At 36.1% G+C, this 21,969-nt stretch overlaps 1 protein-coding gene across 1 annotated transcript in view; it reads right to left on the bottom strand.

Annotated features, from left to right (window-relative positions):
* The window catches only part of LOC306867723 (low-density lipoprotein receptor-related protein 1B-like), a gene marked incomplete at its 5' end in the record, with an annotated part of 282,208 nt that overhangs the window by 86,884 nt on the left and 173,355 nt on the right, over positions 1 to 21,969 (bottom strand). Inside the window, 3 exons of the mRNA XM_079413559.1 lie at positions 3,144 to 3,336; positions 10,284 to 10,488; positions 17,968 to 18,157. Coding sequence (XP_079269685.1) covers positions 3,144 to 3,336; positions 10,284 to 10,488; positions 17,968 to 18,157 — 588 coding nt within the window. The remainder of the gene's footprint in view (positions 1 to 3,143; positions 3,337 to 10,283; positions 10,489 to 17,967; positions 18,158 to 21,969) is intronic.

The following is a 21,969-nucleotide window of genomic DNA, read 5'->3' on the forward strand; positions in this document are numbered from 1 at the left end:
TTTCAGAACGCTCTATTTTAAATGTGGCTTAAGGCATCCGATGGCTTTTAACACAATTCAGCCCAGCACCGTACACACACACACACACACACACTCAAGGCTTGAAGGGCACTCTTGCAGTGCCAGTCAGAGGGTTGGGCTCCTCAGCGGGTGTGAGTTTGAACTGTGCTTGGCACAGACGTTGGCGTGGAGCGTGGGTCTCTAAACCGTGCCCTATCTACACACAAGCGGCTGCCAGACTCCAGAGCCGTGGGCCGAGCGTATTCCCCTGCACAAATGGTGAGGATTCAGATGAGTGCAGTGGGCCAGTGTCTTTCACTGTAGCGACATGGGGCTTCAGTCCTGGAAGACTTCTGCTTATTATGAGATGGGGCTTTTAATAGCTTGGACTCTTCGATGGCTGATTCCTGTTGGCCAGCGATTATAAAGGAATGTTTATTAGTTGGAATAAAAGGAACTGCAGATGGTACCCACTTTTAAAGGGACAGTTAACCTAAAAAAAAAATTAATTATATTATTATTCGCAGAAGGAAAAAGTAATGTGGTTTGGAACAGCATAAGGGTGCATTAAGATTGTATTATTTTTGTTATGATTTCAAAAGTAATGTGGGGAATTACTTCGAATTTCAGCATTTTATAGCTCCGTCTGAGCGAATTCTCTTAATAGAGTCGTCTGCGCTATATAGATTGGAGGGATGGTGGCTACCGAGGTCCAAATCTCCTAAGAGAGTCCTGAGATGAGAAAATCTCAACTTGCAGTTTGGGATGCCAAGCATCTAAGCTACTTCCATTAGAATCATTTGAAACACAGGCTTGAACTGCAAACAAAGAAACGTCTGTATCGAAGCCAAGAAAGAAGCGGAGTGGAAAGTCGGCATTCTATAAATGTGTCACGTTCTATAAATTCTGCTAATTCTGTAAAATTCATGGTACAGTTTTACTTCCCCGGTGAATCGAGTTTGGTTTCTTCGCTTTAAAAGATTTACGCCTCATGTACTTGAAATGTCGTGCTCCTTGGGAGTTTCAACAGATGCAATTACCAAGCATGGCAGGTTTAAGTTTCGTAGTCAGGAAATATAAATGTAAAAGTCACCATGTGCACTAAACAGAAATTATGTAAATGTACTTCCATGGCCAGGATGGACTGGGTTTCAGTATTTTGAATGGGACTTGAATGGAATTTCCCTAGATGGATACGCTGTAGTATTAATTCAGTGACAAATACTGAAGTGGGTTATTTAGATTCATTTTTTTTTTTGTCTGCTTAAATTTACATATGCAAAATGTATGTAAAAATGTTTGTAATATAGTGAAAATAACAAAGTGTACTTTTACTTGGCATTTCTGCATTATATTATTTGACAAAAAAGCAAGAGAAAAAATGCATTTAAAATACTGACAATATAAAATACAATATAATTTATAATCTGGACACAGAATCTAGATTTATAATAAATGGAATATATAGAGTTATTTATATATAGTTATTTATATATATATATATATATATATATATATATATATATATATATATATATATATATATAGAGTCTAAATTATAATCAGAATCTAAATCACAATGTGTCAGTGATGTACAATATAGATCATAACCTGAATCTGGAATCTAGAAAATAAATAAACAAATAAATACATTAATACTTTTCATTTATAATCTATATATTTGGAGCTATCTGGGTTACAATATGAATGTAAAATATATATCATAAATTTAGATCACAATTTACTGTATATTTAGAATATATATATTCAGAGCAATCATAATCTAGATTGCAGCATGGGTGTATAATACAGATCACAATCGGAATCCAAAATCTAGATTCAAATCAAAGGCAATCTGTATAGCATAAATTATACTTTTTGATCTTAATTTAGAATCTATATATTCAGAGCAAAAATATTCTAAATTATAACATGGATGTAAAATGTGAATCCTGAACGTGGATTTAAGGTATAACAAAAAGGAATTTAAATTACAGTCTGCATGTCTAGTTCATAAATCTAAATTTTGATCATAATTTATATTTAGAATATATATTCAGAGCAAATAGAATCTAGATTGCAATGAGCGTGTACAATATAGATCATAATCTGAACCCAAAATCTAGATTCAAATCAAAGGGGAATCTGAATCACAATCTGTAATTGCAGTACAAATCATACCTTTTGAATATAGATCACATATTTGCCTTAGAATCTACATATTCAGATCAAAAAGAATAAAATTTTTAATATGATTCACAATTTGTATTTATAGTATAAAACATACTACATAGATTGCAAATTAGACTAGACTGACAGAGATGACAGATTACATACAGAATACATAGATTACAGATTGGAATCTACATCTTCAGAGCAAATATAACCTATATTACAATATGAATACACAATATAGATAATAATCTAAATTCAGAGCAAAAGGAATCTGAATCACATTCTGTATTTGAGTCTAGGTCATAATCTGAACCCTAACCACAATCCTGATTCAAGATCTGAATAAACAGATACAATCTGAATAAAAAAATTGACTCGGAGTAGGTCCTTTACCATGGATACAGAATTAATTTTACTTATGGAAATATATCAGCCTGTAATTACTGGATAAGTCCCTTCTAATGATGTACAGTCACTTATTAATATGATTTGTCTTTGTATTTATCACACTGTGCTGACAGAAACCCATCTTGTCCTGTAATACGTAGAGTCAGCAAAGAACACTGTGACTACGTGCATCTTATCTGACCCTCAAAATATGTTGATTTTGTTCCAGCTTCCCGCACACCCATCAAAAAAGCCCCCAGTGACTTCTGACGCATCTTACCTCAGTGACTTTGTATTGTGTTTGCTGCCATCACAGACTAAACATCACAGACACCTTGTGTGAATAATACAAATAAGCTTTGTGTGACTAATACAAACAAGACTGCAAGTCATCCGCTACACCAACCAAAAACGTGTTTGTCTGCTCGTTTTAAAACTCTCTTTGATTCAAGGTTTTTAGAAATATACTATATAGGTTTGTTGACACAACACTTCAGTTTCAATTAATCTAAAAACGTTTGGTTTGAGTTAAGTTAAAACAGTTGGGTCATGTTATGGAACAAAGGAAATTAATCACGTACAGCTGTTGGTATCATTGGAAACAGCGATGATTCCCATCGGTTGATGAGGGATGTCTGCACGGAGGACTTTCGTATTGGCTCCGGTGAACTTATCAGAGCGGATCACGGCCCGTCGCGTCCAGTCGGACCAGAAGATGAAGTCTCTGTAAATTGCCAAGCCAAAGAACGTTCCGGGTCCTGATTTCACAATGACCTACAAATTTATGAGGAAGAATTTAGGTGAGGAAATATCCTGGTAATAATAATAAAAAAATCAAATAAAATAAACTGTTTTTTACAAGAGCACTAATTAAATATTTCAGGTTATAGACTAGCAGTCAAAAGTTTTGGTGAATTTATATTTCTCATGATCTTAAAAACTTTTTGAACTTTTTGAACTCGTGCTTAAATTCCAGATAGATTGCAAAACAGTTAAAACGATGGATCGATTGATAGATAGATGGATGGACAGACAGGTAGAACAATAGACAGAACGATGGATGGATGGATAGAAAAAGAGACAGACAGGTAGAAAAATAGATAAAATGGATGGATGGATGGACGAACGGACAGGTAAAAATGATAATTAAAATGATGGATGGATGGATGGATGGATGGATGGATGGATGGATGGATGGATGGATGGATGGATGGATGGATGGATGGATGGATGGATGGACGGACGGACAGGTAAAAATGATAATTAAAATGATGGATGGATGGATGGATGGACGGACAGGTAAAAATGATAATTAAAATGATGGATGGATGGATGGATGGATGGATGGATGGATGGATGGATGGATGGATGGATGGATGGACGGACGGACAGGTAAAAATGATAATTAAAATGATGGATGGATGGATGGATGGATGGACGGACGGACAGGTAAAAATGATAATTAAAATTATGGATGGATGGATGGATGGATGGACGGACGGACGGACAGGTAAAAATGATAATTAAAATGATGGATGGATGGATGGATGGATGGATGGATGGATGGATGGATGGATGGATGGATGGACGGACAGACGGACAGGTAAAAATTATAATTAAAATGATGGATGGATAGATGGACGGACGGACAGACGGATAGATAAAAATTATAATTAAAATGATGGATGGATGGACGGATGGAACAATAGATGTAACGATGGGTGGATGGGTGGGTGGATGGATGGATGGATGGATGATCAATAGAAATAGAGAAAGACAGACAGGCAGGACGACAGATAGAACGATGGATGGGTGGAGAGACATTTAGACAGGTAAAACAATAGATAGAATGATGGATGAACAACAGATAGAATGATAGAACAATGGAATGTTGGATGGATAGATGGATAAATGAATAGACGGATAGACAGATAGATAGACAGACAGACAGACAGACAGACAGACAGATAGATGATAGAGTCTATTCATAAATATAAATATTACAGTTATCTTGTAAAAATCATTCAATAACTCTGAAGCACCGGTAATAAATAAATGAAGGCATCTCTCCTGCTGTACAGCACAGTTCCATCAGACAGTTTACTTTCAGCACAAAGGTGCCAGACCAAAATAAAGCCCACTGAGTATCTGTATAATTCAAACAGACACACGGCCCGTCCAGAGCCAGAGGGGAAGCACCGTAACACCTGAAGGACAACCCTTCTCCATTATCCCCCACATTATAAATGATTAACCCAGATCTACAGAGAGTGTAAATGGAATCGCTGTCGTAACAGACACAGGGATACAGTACATCACGCATGGCCTCAGGGAGCTAGATAAGCTGTGAGAGTGAGGGGCTGTTCTTCACGTGCCTGAAGGAAATTAATTGAGTCCAGTCAATCAGAAACACTGAGATGGTAGAGATGGGAACGAACCGGGATTCAAAATCGACACTCAACAATGTAAAATTAGATTTTGGTAAGTAAAATAAAAGAGAGTTAGTCAACTTTCACTGAAAACATTTGATCCGTATCAAAATTAAACTGTCATGACTTACTCAGTGGAAAATATATAATCATAAGTTTAATATTTTTATTTATTTATCTCCACAACTCCATATGGTACATTAAATGAAATAATTCACTAAGTCTATTTTTTTTTTTTTTTTTCTGCTGTGCGTGAAAAAAACAACAAAAAAAAACACTTCTGAATTCTCAAATTTATGTGGAAAAAAAAGAGAAAAAGCAAAGCAGTAAATAAAACAAATTAATGTCAAAGCAATTAAGAAAAGTAAATGAGATTTAGTATATTTTTCTCCTGTGTGTGTAAAAAAAATGAAAAAAAATAATATTTACAAAAATATTGAGAACAAACAGCAGTAAATAAATAAAACAAACTAAAATCAAGGCACTTTTAATTTGGTGATTGATTTTGTTTTGTTTTGGTTTTCTTTTTTCAGAGAGAAAAAAAGAATAAAGTCAACTCAAGATAGAATGATAGAACAATAGAATGTTGGATGGATGGATAAATAGATAGATAGATGGATGGATGGATAAAACATATAAATACATAAAAAAAAAAAAAAAACCTTCAGGCCATAAAAACTATCTTGGCTTAACATAGCAAAGCAACAAGGAAAATGAAGAATAAATAAATAAACAAATCCAAATACATATACCAATATTTCTGTTACGTTACTATATAATATAATGTCCACAAAACAAGTCACTGCAAATTATTCATTAAATTTTCTATGATAACTGCATGTAACCCATCAACAAAAAAAGAGGCTGCACACATTTCTTTCCAGCTTTAAGAGCTTTTCGTGTTTTTTGCTATTTATTTCCGAAGGCTTTCGTGAGCCACACACATCTGTTCTGAAGTGCAGCATTAACCGCTCTTCAGTAACACACGCAGACACAGATGTCTCTGAAGGGTCGTCCGTTTGAATGCCAGAGTCTTTGTAATAATAATAGGCGGCTCGATGGGCGCATGGAGAGCGAGGCTCGTGCTTTAATCCGCGATGACAACATGTCAAGCACGTGTTCTCACTCTCGTGCGGTCGAGACGTCTTTATTCCCAAGTGTTCCGTCACCACCCGCACATGTGTGGGGGATCAGGATGAAAGATGCGGCAGACGCATCTGCATGACATTCTAATGTCAGAGCTGTCATATCGACAGGTGAAAACCTCTTCGTGCTCTCTTAAGATCGAAAGTTTTTAGCATTGAATTACGAATCAGTGGACAAGAACATGACATTCCCGCTCCGAGCGCAGGCTTACGTTTCATGTAGCTTCTAAGCAGGGATTATCTCAGACTTTGCTCTCCAATAATGCTACAGAGGGTTGCTCAAACATAACCTTAACTAAAACAGGTTCTATTTTATTTAAAGCTATACTGACCCCTTGCTAAGCTCCACCCCCTTTTACTTACAGAGCAAGTCGAAAGTTCTCATAAGGTGGTCAGATCTGATCGGATATGATTTTTATAAGCACTGAAAAGAATTGCGACAATGTGACATTTTTATTGCCCATTCTCCGTTAAAGAAATTGCAAAATTATTAACAACTGAAAACGACGGAGTTGAAGCAAATGCTTTTTAAAGCCAACTGTCAACAGAAAAGCCTTATTTAAATGGGATAACATTAGTGTAACGTTTCTACAATGCATTTACTGCTTTTGTTTCTAAATTCATGAAGTAACATGCTTAAAAACTAAAAACTACAAATCTTAAATAAAGCAAATGGTTCTCAGCCAATTGTGAAGAGAAACGCTTAATTTGAAAATGATAACATTGCTGTAGCGTTTCTACAATGCATATACTATGTTTAGACATTGGTAAATTACGCAGTACATACTATAAAATTGAAAACTAAAAATCTGAATTGATGCAAAAAAAGCTTAATATATATATATAACATACATGAAATCACCCTGTAGCAGATTTGTACAGGTGGAGCTGGGGGAGGTGGAGGTTTCTGAAGCGCGCTGCAACTGCTACAGCAAACACAGGCCCAGTTTTGAATGTTGAGCTGCTGATGTGAAAAGTAACCAATCAGCTACGCTAAGTGAATAATGATGTCATTATAATTAATAATAATAATAATAATTTGTTTTATTTGTCACATACACAATTATACAGAGTATAACCAGCAGTGAAATGTGTGCTCTGCATTTAACCCATCCAAGTGTACACACAGTAGTGAACACACACCCGGAGCAGTGGGCAGCCAACGCTGCGGCGCCCGGGGAGCAGTTGGGGGTTCGGTGCCTTGCTCAAGGGTCTCTGCTCAGTCGTGGTATTGAGGGTGGAGAGAGTGTTGGTTATTCACTCCCCCACCTACAATCCCTGCCGGACCTGAGACTCGAACCCACGACCTTCGGGTTACAAGTCCAACTCTCTATCCACAACGGCCACAACTACCTCATTCATTGTATCAGAATGAGGTAAAATCTGTAGTTCTGCGCCATCTAGAGTTTCATGACCGAACTTTGTGTTAATGTAACATTTTCTACAACATATCCACAATATATTGATATTGAATATATAAAAAAATATATTGGTTCCTGTTTGATACTGTGACTTTACCCCTATCAAGACTCGACTTGACTTGCTTGAGCTGAGCCACTGACTTGACTTGCTTGATTTGTTTGTACTGTGACTTGAGACTTGCTTGAGACTTGATGGTAGGGACTTGAGACTTGCTTGAGACTTGAAAATGTGTGACTTGCCCCCACCTGTTTTTCTCAGAATTGTGAGATATAAACTGGCAACTGTGAGTTATAAAGTCCAATTTTGAGAGGGAAAACCATGTGCTCAGAATTGCAAATTTATATCTCAATTCTGATTTTATAACTTGCAACTGTGTGTCAAAATTGCGAGATATAATCTCGTAATTCTGAGAAAAAAAAAGAAAAAAACCTGACTATTTCTCAGAATATTATTATAATTTTTTTTTTTTTAATTAAGAGTTTATATCATGCAACTCTGAGCTTATATCTCACAATTCTGAGATTTTTTTTTTTTTTAGAATTACCAGATGTAAAATCACAATTGCAAGAAAAAAAAAAAGTCTGAATTATTAGATTAAAAGCCACAATTCCTTTTTTTTTTCTCCAGTGGTGGACTAGGGCTTCCATATCAATGAGCCTCATTTGAAAGTACCAACATAAATGCAGCATTTCTACAACACATTCACTACTTTCTATAAAGAAAACATTAAATTACACAGTAATAAATAGTTCAGCCATGAAACTCTATTCACGCCCCGATTGGTTCATTCTATCGTAACGTCTCCAACCAATCGGGTTCACACATTCATTACTAGTCCTCTATATAACCTCGCCTCCTACAAACCAGTGCACAGTTAATGTGCGCTATGAGAGCTCTCTCTTCAGCCCACCACCTCCCCAGCACCACCTGCCTAGATCTGCTTGGGGGAAGTATCTCTCTCATAATCTTTTTGATTATGTTCTTTTGCAGAAGCAAGTCAACTTGCTCTGCAGCAGCAGCAGCCACAGCTCCAGCAGCAGCGTAGCAGATCTAGTCCGCCAATACCAAACCTATGTACATTTTTCATTTACATTAATAAAATGTTTCACAAACTATTCTGAGAGTTGTCATGACTGAAATGATTAAAAACTGAAAACTGCAAATTCGAGGCAAACAATTCTCACTGAAGAGAAAAGCCTCATTTGAAAGTTATAACATTGCTATTGCATTACTGTAACATTTCTACAACGCACTCACTACCTTTGGAGAAATTTATAAATTACGCAGTGCATTATAGAAGGTGCAAATCTTTATTGAATTGACTTTTCACCAAAGCCTAATGTGAAAGCAATAACTAAATGTATACAACATATTCAATACTTACTTTCTAGAAATTATTACATTACACAGCTGTAAAACAATTGGTTGATTCAAGTAGTTTAGAAATCACACATTTTTTAAAGTAAATAGGGCCATATTTGATGTTTTGTTGTTAATAAGAAAGTGTCATCTAATTTGCATGATTAATTCAAACTCCTGGGAGTTTGAATGTGTGGCTCTGTGCCTTTTCCTCTAGAGGAAGATTGAAAAGGCTGGAGTTTGAATCTGTCAGCTGTAACCTAGATGGCACTTCCTCCTCCAGCACACTCTGGCAGGGTCCGCCTCGCTAGCCTTGCTATCTGCCTGACACGCAAGAAAACAAATCTTCCTTTTGTTCGCCCAGACCAATTTTCACCTTTTAATAGCCTAGCGAGCAGATAGTTTCATGAGCCAGCTAGAACCTATTTAGCCCACCACGGCATTGTTGGCGGTCGTCAACCGATAAACTGTGTCAAACCCTCTATCCTGCAGTTCCTGGCCCTTGATGAAAGTACAATTTAAAAACGGTTTACTTTAGAAGTTATTAACAACTTATTTTTAGGTCTGTCAGTCAATTAAAATAACTGGAATAATTTCTTAAGTAGGGTTGTAAATGTGTTTGTTTTACTAAATAAAACTGGCAAACTATCAGCCCTACTTAAAAGTACACATGATAGAAACAAGATTATAAATATGACCATAATTAACTGTGTCAGTTTTTATTGCAAATGAAAAAGCGGAATTTTAGTATGATCAAAAGTTTTATTTGTATTTTTTTGCCTAATTAATTTTATTAAATTACCACGTTAAACTGAGTGCCGTACTTATTGCATATGACAGAAACAGGATTTTGATCAATGCAACTGATCAAATACTTCTTTTTCATAAGTATTTGATCAGTTGCGTTGTTTTTTGTGCATTATTTTTATAATTAATTTTATTAAATTAACATGTTCAACTGAAAGCCCTATACATTACATAAACATGGTATTTCTGCATCCTGAAGGGGAACAGATGACCTGAAATACTCAAAAACACTGTTACCTAGAACTAAGAACAATAAGAAAAATGTTAAATTATTGTTGTTAAATTATTGTTTAACATCGTTAGGTCTTTTTATTTGGTCCTCCTGGCAAGAGCAAATTTTTAGTTTTAAGTCACAATGTACTGAACCAAAGTGACCTGTATTCAGCAGAAGGGATCGAAATTTCTTTATGTCCTCCTTCAATGTCTCACCTAAGCAGAACAGAAAAGCTTCACAAAGACTGAAAGATCTTTGCAGTTCTCTTAAGACACAGTCTCCGCTTCAGCTAATGCACTTCCATGCATTTTTTTAAAGTCACACACAAAGTGGGTCCATACTCACGTATCTGTGCGAGCCGTCGTAATCACACCTCTCGATGTGGCCGAGACTGCCGTCAGAAAAATATAGCTTTTCGGCTTTGTGGTCGATGGTGAGTCCATTAGGGGTGATGACATCCACGCTAACAATGACGCGGACGTTCCGGCCGGTTAAAGTTGACCTCATGATGCTCGGCTTCTGCTCGTTCCAATTAGTCCAGAACATCAAGCTAGGTGAACGCAAACATACTGTTAGCTGTCACATCAAATGATTTTTACCATACAATTCTAGTCCTAAAGAACTTGGACATTTGAGTGATCCTTAAAAAACTTCATTACATTAGATAATGGGTGAATAACATAACGCCTACAATTTCTGTCCAATTGCATTTTTTTTTTTCAGTTAAAAATGGGTTTAAATGCATAAAAAAGATGTCATGTATATTAAGGGCCTCTCCCATGTATGAACTCACTTTAACTTTTCAAAAAAACATTAGTTATTTGTAATTTTTCTGTTATTCAAAGTGTCAAAATATCATGTGGTGCGACCGTCCGGCCATAACTTTTTTTGGTAAACATCTTTGAAATTACCCTAAATTTATTCAGATTAATTTTCTGCACTATTTGGCATAATTTCCTAGGTGTTTTGTAATACTGTTTAAAATTGCAAAACATTTGTATTTATATTTCTGTCATAATATACAAACAAACTTTGTTCGATGATTTCCATTTTATGATCATCATGTGGTACGACCATCAAGAAACTACCATTTTGGGACTTTTATGTTGAAATCCATTCAAATATAAGACTTTGCATCATATACAAATTTGCCAAGGACCCACGGAAGCATCAGGCAGATTTGTAAGTCTCTTTCAAATTTGGAAAAAAATTATCTTTTTAACGGCTGTTATGTAGTTAACACATTTGGATATCATGTGGTATGACCTGAAACAATGAATAATAATTTCTGCAATTATTTATTTTCATTATAAATTTCATAGTGACCTTTTGTGGGAAGCTAGCTTGTTTTGTTTAGGTGACCAACTCTGTGCTTGTCAATTTTGATTGAATTTGAAAATATCATGTGGTGCGACCACTGCAGAGTGTTTTCCATTATAGATATATGTCCCAGATTGGCATGCTTTTATATTCAATTGATGGTTTTTATACATAAAATACTTTATTTTAGTATAATTTGGAAGATATTTTTATGCAATTTGGTCATCTTTGTACAATGAGGAAAAATGCAAAAAATGCTAAATTAATAAATCGGAGCACGTAATTTTAGTTTGGTAATTATGCATTTATTACTAATTTATAATTTATTTATTAATAACTATTTTAATCTATTCTACCAGATTATACTGCCAAGCAAAGTAAAATAAACGCTCATCATAGGTAGCATGTTAATTCTGACGCTGCAGTCAAGCACAAACTCTAGAAGTCTTTTTCTACTATAAGAAAGATGTTCATGTTGTCATCTCAGCACCTGAGCCAGCAACCTTCCCCTAATCTAAATTGACCCTTCGCAAAGACCCCCCCCCCCTTCATTACTGTTGCTACGTTTGACAAATCATGGCACTTTTAGGCCACACATCATGTTCTCACGCATTGAAAAATACATCTCGGACAAAGAGGACACTGACAAACAAGACAGAGCTGGTTAATTTTAGAATGAAAAAAGTCTCAGTGTTCAAATTTAGTCATTTTTTTAAAGAAATTCAAACAACAAATACTGTTTTGTGGTTTTTTTAACATGTCGTGAACATGCCTCAGTTCAAGCGGCACATGAACCGATCATCTCTTCATCTTTACTAGTCATAGCCAGGGGCGGATTTAGTGAATTGGGGGCCCCAGTCAAATATAGGAATGGGCCCCTATACATTTGCACACATTTACCTAGATCAACCTTGAGGTTCCTTTTTTTGTCGTGATGCTTGCTGCTGCACAATGGTGCCCCATAGTTGAGTCCAATGCTACTACATTTTTCATGCACATGTTATAATAGGATTCTTTCATTTACATTGATTCATTTAGCAGACACTTTTATTATTTCATGTTGTAGACCACAAAATAGCAGTTGATTTACCATTGAGATAGAAGTTTTAACAAAAAACTAAATAAAATTATAAAATGATAAACCTCACAATTAAACGTCAATTTGGAACGTCAGAAATATAGTGGTTTTCCCGGTAACGGCTGTAAACAAAGCAGTGCTCAGCTCATAAATGATACTTTATCAGGTAAAATGAAAATGCCATCGAAACTTTTCTGAAGACAATCGGTTCCCTTCAGAGGTTCATTCATATAAAAACTTGAATTAGTGAGAATGAGAAAAGTGCGAAAGAATATAGCCTATATTTACGAGGAAAGTCCACTGATAAGTTACCAGTATAAGCCTACATTTAATTTTAGTCATTTTAACTTAGGGCTGTCAATCGATTAAAATATTTAATTGTGATTAATCGCATAAATGTCATGAGTTAACTCACAAATAATCACAACTTATAATCGCACATTTTTTATCTGTTCAAAATGTACCTTAAATCATTACTTTTGTCAGACTGCCTGTTAATCAAACTCCTGGCAAAAGGGTCAGTTGAGCAGCCAATATTGGGCAAAGTACAGAAATAACTGGGGCTAAAGAAATGCCTGTAGTTAGTCCCACGTGCTGCACTTTTCACACGTCTCTTAAATAGATTTTTAATGATACAAGGTATTTTTGTCATTTGGAGCGACCACTCATCGTGTGGTGCGACCAATAATAGCAATAACTGTATTAAAATTAAAATAAAATATATAATTTCTGTGGTTGAAATATGAATCACTGCTACAGTATGCTTAAGTGAATGGTATTTTAAAAATATTTTTATCAGTTTTATGCAATTAGCAGGAAAAATAAGTCTGTTAACTACATTTAAGAAGGCAACTCTGAAATTATAGAAACAAATAAGAGATCATTATTTATAAAAACTCAAATTAAATGCAAATACTTTGTTTCTAAACACTGATTACTGAGAGCATTAAAAAAATGTTAAGCATGTTAAGGAAATTATTTAATTTGAATATAAATCATGGTCGCACCACATGACATTTTTTAAGGCAACGGCCAATTCATCTAGATGAAAAAACACTAAAATCACTTAATTTTTAATTCTATCAATTTGTTTACACAACATTCTTAATGTTTGAAGAATTGCAGTAGATATATATATATATATATATATATATATATATATATATATATATATATGTGGTGAGTGGGGCGGGGCCGAGAGCCGTGGGAACGGAGCGAGGCCGGTGGAGTTAATGATAATGAGCGACACCTGCGACACTCACCGGTCTCGAGTCCCACGGAGGAGCTCCGGAAGGATAAAAGGAGGAGTGACGACAGTGGAAGACGAGAGAGGACCAGGCCTGGATATTATTTTGTGTTTTGTGTGCGGCAGTTGTCCGTGAGGGGCTGCCGCTGTACTTTTACGTTTGTTTATTTTGGTTATTAAATCGTTGAATGTTTGCCGGTTCCCGCCTCCTTCTTCCCGAATCTACGAACTTTGTTACATTGGTGCCGAAACCCGGGAGGAAGGAGGGACACGCTGTCAGAGAGCCCTCGCTGCTGAGGGGGATCGCGGTGCTGAGGAGATCGGGCAGCAGGGAGTAGCGGGGACGGCCGCTGGCTGCCCGAGGCGACGGTGGTGCTGGAGCGATGGAACATCAGGTGGGACGGAAGACTCGCTGCCGTGCTCCTGGGTCGAGGAGGGGGGCTGCCGTCCGAGAGGGAGCGGAGGAGTCGGCGCCATTCGCCGAGTGGCCGTAGCCTGCTGCCATCCGCCATGATGGGGAGGAGCAGGGAATGGGGGACTCGCTGCCGGCTGCCCTCGACCCAGGAGCACGGCAGCGAGTCTTCCGTCCCACCTGATGTTCCATCGCTCCAGCACCACCGTCGCCTCGGGCAGCCAGCGGCCGTCCCCGCTACTCCCTGCTGCCCGATCTCCTCAGCACCGCGATCCCCCTCAGCAGCGAGGGCTCTCTGACAGCGTGTCCCTCCTTCCTCCCGGGTTTCGGCACCAATGTAACAAAGTTCGTAGATTCGGGAAGAAGGAGGCGGGAACCGGCAAACATTTAAGAATTTAATAATCAAAATAAACAAACGTAAAAGTACAGCGGCAGCCCCTCACGGACGACTGCCGCACACAAACACAAAATAAAATCCAGGCCTGGTCCTCTCTCGTCTTCCACTGTCGTCACTCCTCCTTTTATCCTTCCGGAGCTCCTCCGTGGGACTCGAGACCGGTGAGTGTCGCAGGTGTCGCTCATTATCATTAACTCCACCGGCCTCGCTCCGTTCCCACGGCTCTCGGCCCCGCCCCACTCACCACAATATATATATTGTATTTTAAAATTGGTCTGTCGGAAATCCTTATACGTCAATGTCAAACAAAATGCCTAATATCAAACTTAACTCACGCAATAACTTTCTTAGAATTAGTATCACTTTTCTGAGCCATTCGTTCTTCAAATTTGGAATATTTCAGACATACATGATTTCTTTTAAAGTTTCTTTTAAAATTTCACGTTTAAATGTGCATTAAAAAACAGAAGAAACTGAAACTAATGTGAATATTATCAAAAGCATCAAAAGCATTTTTCATGAATTGGTTTTAATATTAATTTTATTAAATATTTAAATTATATTTTTATATACAGAACATTTATTTATTTAAATTGTTAAAGGTAACAACTTTAAAAATATTTGTATAATTAATAAATATTTTAAATTAATTAATATACATTTGTATTTTTGTAGTTAATTAATTAGAAGGAGCTGTTTGGGCCAGGAGGACGATAAATTAAAATACAATAAAAGGGATCTATATGACCAACTTGAATCACTTGCAATTCAAACGAGGAAAAATACCCAACATTTACCATCCGACAGGAAAAAAAACAGTTTCTAAACACAGCAGCAAGTCCTCCACCACGGCCATACATGTATAATCCTTACGACAAATTTCCTTAAGGGGAACATTTTCCAAATATCTCTGCCAGGTTTCAGTCATAAACAAAAAATACAGCTCCTTGGTTTTAACAATATCGTTCAAAACAAAAGTTGTATTAGTTATTGAACGAGCATATAACAGTGCCATCCTGAAAGGTAGAGCAAAAACTTCACTGGATATTTTGCGGGAAAGCATGCAAAGGAACTCCGTTCACCGGCAGGAAAATGATCTCCACAAAGGTATCCGGGAAGACGGGATGGAGATAGTTGAATCTGACATTGTCAGCCGTAGACAAGGGAAACTCATTCCACAGATGGGCCGAATATACTGAGGCTGAGCTCATCTGAAGCGATCGACGCCGTTTTCCGATGACTCCTCACTTCCAGGACAGTCTCAGCTTCATCTGAATCCCGGCCCTTCTCCCCGCTTCCTCCGTTTTCTTCGGGAACTTCGGTCAGAAAGACCAGCTGAGTGGACTGATGTGGACAATAATGCGTGTGGAATATCAGCCCAGGGTGGTGGAATATTATGATCTACCATTGATGATCTAATGAGTAGAAGAGCTTTGCGATCATACACCTGAGCTGTGAGTCCATCATTAAGAAGCAACATAAAAAACAGAATGACGCACAGGACAGGTAGAACACAACACGGTAGACAGACTGTGGCAGCGGCAAAGCCAAACACAAGCACCATCTTGCCACGTCACTAGTGCTTTTCTGACTTTTCTGAGCCATTTCTTCTTCAAATTTGTTACATTTCAGACATACTGTAAATGTTTTCTATGAATGGCACATAAAAAGTCCACACACAAGTCTTCTTGAAACAAAATGTGCACCATTGATCCCGTGCTACACTATCCTAATAGCCTCATTAAAAATGTATCCATCTGCAATTATAATCAAAAAGGCTACAGCCTAATAGTATCAGCCCTTTTTCTTTTAATGTGGCAGAAAAAGGCAAGTCAGTCGAAGGACGAAGCATGTCCTTGTGTTTGAGATGAGTGTGCTAGCCTGGCATGTGACGGCACCTTGCAGTGTCAGCCGCTAGCGTCGGCGTGTGACTCCTAGCTGTGATCTTTGGCAGCTTTTGGATCGCTGGCACTTATTGCTGTGCTAATGCTCTAACAGGCTAACACACCGACTGCTACATTCCAACTAAGTGCTGTCAGGGTATGAAGCGGTGAAATGTTCCTTAGAGAACAAACAGCCATGTTAATGCTAAGGCTAAAATATATCATACTGTGCTTTACTGTACCATTGAGAAGTTATAAGCAATGAGAGTTCACAAAGTCTAAATTTCTGATTTCCTACTTGGAAAACTGAAGAGAATGTCGGTAGAATTGTGTTTAGCAAACATTTGTTGCGTAATGATAATGTTTATGATTGTACACCTGAAGAACACAAGCTAATGCTGGCATAGCATTTACCTTTATCAATTCAGCAAAAGCTAACAGAAGCTATCATTTTGCTTTCATACACAACATTTTTCAAGCATCAGGCAATGATTATATTCAAATGTCTGACAGAAATAGAAAAATTCCACATCTGACTGAATATAGATTAGCATAAAATGGCGGGAAATCTTAAAGTCAATTACGGCTGAGGCAAAATCAAAGTAAACAAAGTGCTATCTCTTTCATAAGCTCAATTTATCTCAAAATATCTTATAATTGAAGACCGGTGGTTTTCAACTAGACAGGATTGACCCAGGAAGCAGAAATGTAAATGTTACATGATGCTAATTGCTAAATAAAATAGCAGAACAACACAGTAACAATAACAAAAATATAGGGTTAAAAACCTTTTATAAATGACAAAAACATTTATCTTTTGCTGTGGATGTCAAAAATTTTGTGTTCAATCTAGTTTTGAAAAAGTGAAACTTAAGTAATGTTTTCTAATTTGAAAATGAAAGGAATTGCTGACAGAGATCAAGAGATGCAAACGTGTTTGGAGATTAATGCCGTGAATCTCTGTAGCACAGGTCACTCTGTTTTAAATTTGAATATTTATGAAGTTCATAACTCACTGATGTAAAATTAATACTCTGTATGTGGTCTGGCACCTAATTACTTTGAAATAATTAGAGGATCCCTCCCTTACTTGACCTTTTGGAAAGACAGCCATCAAAACAAATTTATCAACAAGGGTTATTTTGAGGTGAGGTGGAATGCAGAAAGTTTTGGCATTTCAAACAGATGGATTCATTTTACAGAAATGAAAAGTACATATTTTGTCCCTTGCAAGATATAATTTAATAAAGTATCACTTTTTTTTTTTTTTTAAATCACGGAGTATAAAATTTAATCGCACAAGCAATCAGTTTTGAAAATGACATTTATGAAAAACTGAGTGAATCTATCTATCTATCTATCTATCTATCTATCTATCTATCTATCTATCTATCTATCTATCTATCTATCTATCTATCTATCTATATATTACAGTTTCAATTTCCAACCAGCTCTAATTCAGTAAAAATCTGTACTAATAAAAAATATAAAATTTTTATAATAAATTAAAGACACGTATGTGAAATGCTAAATAAATTCAAGAAATACACAAAATAAAGTGAGCTAATAAATTAAAATTATATATTTAAAAATAAGACATTAAAATAAATTTCAAAATACAAAACTATTTATTTGTTTGTTTGTTGGATTTATTTTCAAAATGTCAAAGATGAACTTAAAACTCTAGACTTACCTCTGACATTCGTCCAGAGTGAGAACGTGTGGGTGGTCCTCCTCAAACAGGGAGACCACCGTGTCTCGGTTGAAGGCATTTGGGCTGGTCTGGTCGATGCTGTGGCGGGTGACTGTGGCTGTGGTGGAGCTCGTCCAGTACAGGACGTCCCATCCTCGGTGGTACGCCAGTCCTTCCACAGAACCAACATCTAGTGAAGGAGACACAACGTCAATGCTAATCGCTCAAGTACTCTCAAATAACATACAGACAGTGACCTACTACACACACTTTAAACACGCTACACTTTAAAGCCTGAAATAAAGCACAAATACTTTTATCTAGTTGCTTCAAACCTTCTATCAATAATATAAGATATTAAAAAGCATTGAAGCCCATAAATGCAAGCAGTTGATCTGAAGGCCATAAAACCGGATGGCAGGCAAACACCTCCACAGGTTCTTTCACAAGTGATTCAAAAAGAAGAAAAAGTAGACAGATGGTCGATGTGAAAACAGCTAGGTGTCAGAAAAGGTCAAGATGTGTTGTGGAAATCTAAATCTAAAGTCAATACTAAATTGAAACCTTTAAAAAAGAAAAATACACCTTTTAGCTTAAAAACACTGCACTTTGTGAAGAACTGCTTGATTGTGCGTATAACCACTTTTAATTACGCAGAAAACTGAACATTATACTTTTTGTGTATTATAATATTACAATACCATTTCAGTCCCATGTTAAAATAAAAATAAAACAAAACTAGCAAAAACAGAATGAAAAATAAAAATTTGAAACGTTAAAAATTGGCAAATAAAAATACATTAAAATGGTTTTCCAGATGAAAAATAAAAATGTAACTTTTACATTGAAAAATTAAACAAGACAAATAAATAAATATTAGTTATTTAATTTAAGTAAATAAATGCAATTAAATGTAACAAAATAAAAAAATAATCTATTATAAAATATAATATTTCATATAATATAATATAACAACAGCACTTTAGTTCCATGTTAATGTTTTAAAGAAAATATAAAAGAAGGTAAGACAACTTTGTGACAAAATTTAAGTAATACATAGAGAATAAAAAAACTTCTCAGAATATTTTTTTTCTTCAATAATTTATAGTATATTTACACAATATTATGCCTAATTTATTCTTGTAATAAAACAACTTAAAATCTAAAAAAAAAAAACATTTGCTATATTTTAATGTGGCACTAAACTGCCGTTGTCTAATGTTTTATAATAACATATATTTTAATTGATTTAATGAATATATATATATATATATATATATATATATATATATATATGGATAGTTGACAAATATAAATTGGACTGTGTCCTATGGTGTGACATAGCCAAAAAAAAAAGAAAAATTATATATGTCGTCTCATGCATTTCCTATATGCAACCATATCATGTACGACTCGACACAAAGTTCAGCGAATTTTTATAACCTGCTAGGGCCTTTTTGTGAAAAACAAAATCATGCACTGATCAAACGATTATTCAGTCTTTTTGATGTTGCAATTGCATAATGCATGGGAGAAAAACAATTTTTGGAGTTTATCACGCCACAACCTGAGCAGCATGTTTTAAGAAGCACAGCAGAAATACTTCACTTTTTTTGGGATGTGGTTCCTCATCCTCAAAACCCCCATGGAGCCTGACAGGGAAAGTGAGTGGCACTGAATAGGACACACAGGCTCTGCTAGTTTACTTGCAGTGAACATAAGGACTTAACAAGCGTAAAGCAGGATGCCGACTGCGCTGAAGAAGGACAATACGACACCGGCCTTTCAGAACCACAGCAGTAAATAATTTAGACTATTTGCCATTGGCTGTATAAGAAAGAAAAATCTCAAATATAGTTAAGTGTATATCACATCTGTTTCTCCAAGACAGCAAAGAGATGCAATGAGCAAGAGCAAACTGATATTTATATCTCCTGTCCTGCTCTTCTAAAGGAAAAAAAAAAAAAACTTGTAATGTGTAATCTCACATATTTCCTCTGAATCTCCACAAGAGAGCTCAACAAACTTTGTTTCAAAGTGTTTGCAGATTTGCTAACGTCTGCAATCCATCATGTGTCGCAAACACTGCAAGTCAACGTAAATTGCCTTTTGCAGCCCATTTAACATCTGTACTGTCAAGTTTTAAGAGTAAAACATATTTCATGGCAGAGCTCAATATTAGTCATCAAGAACTGACTGGAATAGTCAAAAGTAAGCATTAAGCAATCAATCAATCAATAAAAGAATGAATAAATAAATATATACATTTCTATTTCAAAATATTTATAAATATAACAAGTCTAACAATAAGTATGTTTAATATTTATATCACACACACACACATTTTATTTGATTTATCATATTTTATTTTTGTATTAATTTAGTAACAAGTTTTAGTGTTTCGCTTTTAACTTTAAACAATAATGAGAAATCTTATTTTGTTTATACAGTATATTAAATATACAAGTTAAACATACTTTTTTATGAATTTGCCATTCACAATAGATGATGATTGTTTTAATAAAATTTATATATGTTAAAGATTTTGTCAATAAAATTGAGTAGATTCTTTTTATGTTATGGTTGATATTGATATAAAAACAAAAACAAAAACCCCCGAAAAAGGCAGATTCTACATAGATGCAAACTATTAAAAATAATAATAACCAAAACAAAATAATTTACAGTAGGCACAATATTATAATGTACAGTGTGAAAAAAAAGGATATTCATTTTCCGATTTGTTAAAAATTACATTTAACAACGCTATTAAATTACTCATGTTTTTAGAAGATTAAATCCAAAGTTCAGTCATGAAACTCTATAGTGCAGGCCGATAGGTTCTAACTGAATCTGATATAATTACATCATCATTCACATGGTGCAGCTGACTGGTTACTTTTCACAACAGCAGCCAATGATCTTGCTGCTCGACATTCAAATAATTGGATAGTGCTTGCTGTAGCAGTTGCAGTGTGCTTTAGAAACCCTCCACCTCCCCCAGCTCCACCTGTATAGATCTATACGGGATAATTCATGTATGCTATATAGAAGTTACTTCATATGTGTTACATGTGCAGCGGCAGTATTTCCTACATACTCACAGCAGCATGTCTGTGGATGTATTCACAAAAGCAAGTCTTGGTAACGCATCAGATCTATTCCGCCAACACCAAACACATTAACATTGCCATGTATACTACCATGCTAAACTCTCCGATAGTTTTCATGATAGAACTTTGAGTGTTAAATGACAGCAATGGAATTATAAAATGCAAAAACCAGGGGAAATAAGTCTTCAAAAATAGATTGATACAATTTTGATCTAAATAAATAAATACATAGGCCTACTAAACCCAATATGATACCAACATAACATGCATCCAAAGAAAAATTGTTCACAATAAGACCAGGAACAAGTGCTAAGAAAACAAACTTGACTTTAAACAGCAATAACCTGGTATTTGTTCATCAGAAGTCATCAAGAACACGGCTCCTGGTTTTAAGAATGAAGGTGACATGACATTTCCACTTCGGGCTCTGATGAGAATTACGCAAGAAGGCCGAGGTCTGCGTGTTGCCTTGGAAACGTCTCCTGTACGATATATATTACGAGTGTGTCAAGCGATCACATGCCGCCTGCGATCTATCACCGTCCTCTGGCTAACAAAGACAGATTTCCCCCGACGGAGACGCAGCATTGGCATCGCTGTCTCTCGTTCTTTCTCTAAAGGCCTGAAGGCTGATCATGTGCTGTCGAACTCCTCTGGCATAGTTCACACTCGCTGTTTGTCTGATGTCTTCCCTCTACATGTCTCTCTCTCCAAGCCAATACTCACGCAGTAGCTCTCTTTCACCCCTGACCCACAATTGATTTTCCTCACACATGGATAAAAAGCCTTCAGGGCTCGATGTCTTGCGCGCTTCTGGAGTCTTGACTAAGAGTAAAACCTTTAATTCTTTAATATTCTCTCACAGATTCCCATTGAATTACAATGGCCT

The sequence above is a fragment of the Barbus barbus genome (assembly GCF_936440315.1).
Source record: "Barbus barbus genome assembly, chromosome: 49".
Taxonomy (NCBI): Eukaryota; Metazoa; Chordata; class Actinopteri; order Cypriniformes; family Cyprinidae; genus Barbus; species Barbus barbus.